Below are 6468 nucleotides of genomic sequence, written 5' to 3' on the forward strand. Positions count from 1 at the left end.
ATATATATATATATATATATATATATATATATATATATATATATATATATATATATATATATATATATATATATATATATATATATTATGGTGGGAGAAGGAGAATATGAGCAAAAACATTGCACTTGGGTTTTTATTAGGTGTACGTGCATGTACCGAAACTCTCTCCAACACCATAAAGCCGGCTTCAGGACCGCTCAAAGACTTTCATTTTTCTTCGTTCTTCTTCGCCATTTTTTTCCCTATCTCATAGGGTTTGATCGATCTTCTTCGCCTTCGCTTTTCTCTCATGCATTCACCATCTCAGGCTGAATTCGTCTGGCTGTTATTCTTCCTCTTCGTTTCCGCTCTCCTTTTTGCTCTCTTTCGAGGGTTTTTGGGTGCCAATCCGTGCAGATTCCACTTCCCAGGATTTTTTGAGCTATACTCATGTCGAAGCTCTTCGAATATTCCGGTATGTTGATGCTTTTTTTTTTTTTTTTTTAATGTTTGATTTTCTTGATGTATCCTTTGTGTCTGTGAATTGGAGGTTGTTTAGAACTTGGATCGTGGTATTAGGTGAGGTTTTGAGATGTTATTGTTGTGTTTTGTATGGCTGTGAAAAATTGTTTGGATGAAATTGTGGTTCCTAGGGAAAATTTTGGATTATTAGTTTAGTTATGATTTTTTTTTTCTCGCTTTGCCAAGTGGTAGATCATACATGGTTGTGAACTATGAGGGAGCATGGATGTGGTCTTTTGTCATTGGTTAGTGTTCTGAGGTTGATCGTCCGTTTTTATTGTCTCGAACAATCCAAGGACAGATGTTATTTTAGGAATCGATCGGTTTGTTGCTTTTTCTCGAGTCAAAACGTTATATTTTTAGGGTTCTAGGCAAGTTTAGAAACATAGAAGATTGTTTTTTCCTGTTAAATGATATGTTTGTCTTGTTAACGAATCATCCTAATACCGGTTAGGGTAAATTTGATCTTTTCAGGATTGCGTTTAGATTTGAATATTAGAACAAGGTAGCACATAAGTAATAAATATTATACTAGGAGAGAATAGTTTTTCTAAGATTACTTCTTGTCTTTTCTATTATGATTGATAATCCATCATTAAATCTAGAACTTCAAGTTGTATTTCGATCTAGGGATTTTAATTGTGAAGTGGAACGATGTATCTAACTTCTTGTTGAAATTTCAGGTAGTGAAGACTTTTGTCCTGGGAGTTCGATGTACACAAATCCTAAGGACTCGAGTTTATTCTTGTCCCTTCCTCACCATGTTGATCTCTATTTTCCCCCTCGCAAGAGGTCTCGCATCACTGCTCCATTTCTGTTTGGATCAAAGGCTAATGTCTCTATCGACATTCTTCCAGATGAGTGCCTATTTGAGATCTTCAGACGATTGCCTGGTGGCAAAGAAAGGAGTGTCTGTGCAAGCGTTTCTAAAAAATGGCTCATGCTTTTGAGCACTATATCTTGCCACGAATTGAAGTCTGAGGATGAGGCAGCCTCGAAGGAGGCTGAAGACATTGAAATTGAGAGTGATGGATATCTGTCCAGACGTTTGGAAGGGAAGAATGCGACAGATCTGAGGCTTGCTGCCACTGCTGTTGGAACTGCAAGTCGAGGAGGTTTAGGCAAGCTCATGATCCGTGGAAATAATCAAATCAGCAAGGTGACCGACCTTGGACTCAAGGCAATTTCTCGTGGATGTCAATCTCTGAGGGCTCTTTCTTTATGGAATCTGTCGTCCATTGGAGACGAAGGTCTTTGTGAGATTGCCAAGGTTTCTTTCCAATTAGAGAAGCTTGATCTCTGTAAGTGTCCTGCTGTATCTGACAAGGCTGTGATTGAGATAGCAAGAAACTGCCGGAAGTTGACCGATATTACCATAGATTCTTGTGCAAGAATTGGAAATGAGAGTATGCGAGCTATTGGGCAGTACTGCCCGAAGCTGAAGTCTATCGTGATTAAAGATTGCTCACTTGTTGGAGATCAAGGAATTGCCAGTTTATTGTCTTTGAACACTTGTGCTTTGAACAAGGTGAAGCTTCAAGCTTTGAACATTTCTGATGTGTCCCTCGCTGTTATCGGGCATTATGGCAAGGCAGTTACCGACCTTGCCCTCACTGATCTAAAGAACCTTAGTGAGAAAGGGTTCTGGGTCATGGGCAATGGTCATGGACTACAAAAGTTGAAGTCATTCACAATCTCCTCCTGCAATGGAGTAACAGACATGGGACTTGAATCTGTTGGAAAGGGTACTCCAAACTTAAAGCATTTTTATCTAAGGAAATGTTCATTTTTATCCGACAATGGTCTGGTCGCTTTTACGAAAGCTGCCAGGTCGCTCGAGTGCTTGCAATTGGAGGAGTGCCACAGGATTACTCAATTTGGATTCTTTGGTGTTCTTTTGAACTGCAGTACAAATTTGAAGGCACTTTCTCTCATAAGCTGCTTGGGAATTAAGGACATTAGCTCAGAATTGCCCATCCAAGTCTCGAGCGGATCCTTGAGGTCGTTGACCCTTCGTAGCTGCCATGGTTTTGGCAACAGAAACCTTGCTTTACTGGGCAAGCTGTGTCCTCGGCTGCAGAATGTGGATTTTAGTGGACTTGTTGGAATTGACAGTTGTGGGTTTCTAGCTTGGCTTCAAAACTGTCAGTCAGGTTTGGTGAAGATCAATGTCAGTGGTTGTGTCAACCTGACCGACAAAGTGGTTTCATCCATAATCAAGCGCCATGGTTGGACCCTCGAAATGCTTAATCTCAATGGTTGTAGGAAGATCACCGATGCTATCTTGACATCCATTGCAAACAACTGCCCGTTATTAAGTGATCTCGATGTCTCAAAATGTTCGATCACAGATTCAGGGATTGCAGCTCTATCTCGTTCCACGCAACTGAATCTACAGATCTTTTCAGTTTCTAGTTGCTCATTCGTATCTGATAAAAGCTTGGCAGACTTAATAAAATTGGGTGAGACTCTTATGGGTCTGAACATCCAGCACTGCAATGCAATCAGCAGTAGCACTGTTGATCTGCTTGTGGGGCAGCTATGGAGGTGCGACGTTCTTTCATAAAACTGATAACGAACCTAGTCGAAGAATTCAGACCGTAACTTGACGGACTGGGAATGTCCATAGCTCTAGCCAGCTGCTCCGATCAGGGGCGGCCTGTTCATTAAGTTTTGGGGTATAATCAATCACCAAGGATCGATCATCCCAGTCCAATACAATTCTGGTTCTTTTATTCCAGGGTATATGGTCATTTCCCTCTCTTTTTTTTTTTGCAGATCTTCAACTCCTTGGAGATCTGTTGCCTAGTAGAGGGATGAACCACTTTGGATGGCCAGTTTTCCCCAAGAACATTGGTACCAGAATCTGTGTCGGCTCTAGGTATCGACGCCTGGATTCGCCCGCTCCTCGAAGTTTGCCACATCATAGGTGCATGTTTTTCCTTTCTCTGGTTAATATTTTAGTTGTCTAGTTCTAGAAATTACTATGCGTGTCATGGTTTTGGTTTATTAGTAGGATTTTCCTCGAAAGGGTTAGGGAGGGGTCGTTGTCATTGTGCGGTTGCTTGTACAGTTGTGAAAGTATGGTGCCTTCTGTTTCCATAGGCTTTGGCTATCACAACCCATTTGGGTTGTTTTTTTTCCAATTGCCAAGCCCTAATGTTTGCGGTGCCTCTTTCTTTTTTTTTTTCCCCCCTCTTCGGTGAACTGTACATGCAAGCTCTCCTCAAACATGTAATAAAACCTCACATCCCTGCCCTTTGTGGTTGTATGTCTGTGTCTTTCTTTATGTAATGATATTTACATTTGAGAATAAAAAAGTTGTCCATTTTGTATTCAAGATAAGGAAGTTAGTGAATTGTGCTCACATCAGGTAAAACCCGAACATATATCTTAGCAATCGATGAACTATGCTCATTTCGACAAAAAATTAGTATTAGCGAACTATGCTCATGTCATCTATACTTGGGTTTTGCACTGATTTGATAATGCCTTTGTATATATCCTTTTTTTTTTTTTTTCTTCCTACCATCAATAATTAAAGGCAAATGTAGAGGTGGGACAGCTCCATTTTTATGTTAATAATTGAGATTTGGATTTCTTTTGAATAATTGACATATCATCTACCTCCCCTCAATTGCAAACATTGAATTAATCATATGAACCAAAATTATATCCAAAATAATAATGATATGGTTAGGAAATGCTTGATAATCACTATCAATACTAATAACATACCCATACTTTTGTGAATTAGTCACATATTTTAAAAGAATTTATATGGGTGGGTAGAAATAATTTGTATCTTCTTTTTATATCAAACACTATGATATAAATGTAAAAATATTTAAAAAATGATAAATAAATAAAATGAGTTCAAATGAAAGAATAAGAAGTTGGGTAAGAAAAGATCTCAACATTTTTCTTCGTTTTTAACAAAAGTAAAGTTGTCAATAATAATATTTTGAACAAATTCAATTAATCCATCGAAATATCATATAAAAGACAAATGAAGACGGTAGATATTTATTTGAAATATTTCTGTAACCACAAAAGGGGTTTTTGTTCCGAACCATTGTTGTTATCCCTTACTAAATTTCTTTCTATAAAAGAAAAGAAAGGTCTATCTCTTTTAAGTTAATTTTTTCCCTCTAAAAATAATATATAGCGAAAATACATAAAAAAGAGGATCTCACAACTCAAATTTAACAGAGCACAAAAGTAAATAAAAGAGACTTCAAACAAATTTAAGGATATAGATGTCATGAAAGAACACATAATGAGGAAGAATTTGAGACGGCCACTCATCCAAGACAAGCAACAACCAAATAAGTTTTGATTAGATAAGAAGTAAAATAGTTTAGCGAGGGAATGTACTTGTACCATAAAAATGAGAATCCAGTTTCATCTAAGTATAATAAATGTTTGCACACTAGACTAGCCTCTAAACACGATGACTACTAAGCACGACATTGATAATATGATAGATCTAGTTAAGTTTTGTAAACTAATAGAAGATTTCATGAGTGGAGGAATCTCGACATAAGACATCTCCCTATACATCACTGCTAAAGGAGCACTCAAAGAACATATCATCACGAAACTCAACCATGTTAAAACATAATATACAAGTTGTAGGAATTAGAGGTATCTCGTAGATCACGTGTATTATCTATATCAAAAGTCGATCAAGTGAGAAAAATGAATGCTCAAGGATTTTACTCCCAAGCCATAAGAGCTTATTCCATAATACCAACGACCAACTCTAAGAACAATTAGACAACATGAAATTTGAGATCATGGCATAAATATAACCATTAGTATCATCAACCAACTCTAAGAACCATTAGACAACGACCATAATACCAACAACCAACTCTAAGAACCATTAGACAATAGGAAATTTGAGATCACGACATAAATATAACCATTAGTATCATCGACCAACTTTAAGAACCATTAGACAACAGGAAATTTGAGATCATGACATAAATATAACCATTAATAGCATCGATAATCTTCTCATTGTCACCGTACTAGTAATGATAGGCCCCCTAAGAATCAAGAATCGAAGAGTCCATACCTTCCTCCGCAATCTCTAATGAGACCTCGTCAACCACTGATATGATTCTAGTGACGGGTAACACTCCATTTCAAACTGTTTCAAATCAAAGTGTTTCCTACTCCCACTACACGATTCAATTGGATCTCAATGATTCATATGCTAAGTTTTTTTTTTTATGCAAGATGAAGCAGAGGTTACTAAAACAAACAGTCATTCAACTTCCATATTCAACTGTTCAAGTTCTAGAGCACATGACAAGTAAATATGGTCGTAAATCATAATCATAATTGCTTGAAATTGTTTTCAATTCTTCTATCTTATTTCATTATCAAGTGCACTGCTTTCAAGATCTTATCTTATCTCGTAAACAGATTATCAAGTACAGGCTAAGTATAAAAATAGACTAAATTCATGAGGATTTTTATCAAACTACAGAAACTATATGAAGATTTATCAAATGATAACACTAAATTCTAAGTTTTAATAAACTATAGGAACTAAAATTCTGAACTTTTTTCGAACTTAAATATAATGACTGCAGTTAGAATCTAAGATGGCATAATTCCTGGAAATACAAAGATAATAAGAAATTAGGTAACTTTTGTGGGGGAAAAATCCATGAGGATCTTTGTACCTGCCAGCTTCCCACAATGATCAGACTAAAATTCGACTTTGAGAGCTCATTCGAATTATGAAACAAAATTCTTCCCATCTTTGAACCATTCGTATTCGGGTTCAGATAAATATCACAACAAAAATCTATAACACAAACAAAGGGATTATGAAGAAACTCAAGAAAAAATTCCCATTAGAAGCACAAAAAAAAAAAAAAAAAAAAAAAAAAAAAAAAAAAAAAAAAAAAAAAAAAAAAAAAAAAAAAAAAAAAAAAAAAAAAAAAAAAA

At 36.3% G+C, this 6468-nt stretch overlaps 1 protein-coding gene across 3 annotated transcripts; it reads left to right on the forward strand.

The window, feature by feature from the left end:
- Nucleotides 1-127: 127 nt before the first annotated feature.
- LOC111480444 (EIN3-binding F-box protein 1-like) lies at nt 128-3841 on the forward strand. 3 transcript variants are annotated; one of them, XM_023125482.1, is made up of 3 exons: nt 128-454; nt 1185-3048; nt 3280-3841. In XM_023125482.1, exons 1-3 carry the CDS (start codon nt 430-432, stop codon nt 3308-3310), a joined length of 1920 nt encoding a protein of 639 aa, XP_022981250.1. In that variant the 5' UTR covers nt 128-429; the 3' UTR covers nt 3311-3841. The 3 variants fall into 3 exon arrangements, 2 of the variants coding, with proteins under 2 accessions (XP_022981250.1, XP_022981251.1); XR_002717840.1 differs by having other exon boundaries at nt 129-454; nt 1185-3179; XM_023125483.1 differs by having other exon boundaries at nt 129-454; nt 1185-3841.
- The last annotated feature ends 2627 nt before the right edge of the window (nt 3842-6468 follow it).

Source organism: Cucurbita maxima, unplaced genomic scaffold (genome assembly GCF_002738345.1).
Source record: "Cucurbita maxima cultivar Rimu unplaced genomic scaffold, Cmax_1.0 Cma_Scf00006, whole genome shotgun sequence".
NCBI lineage: Eukaryota > Viridiplantae > Streptophyta > Magnoliopsida > Cucurbitales > Cucurbitaceae > Cucurbita > Cucurbita maxima.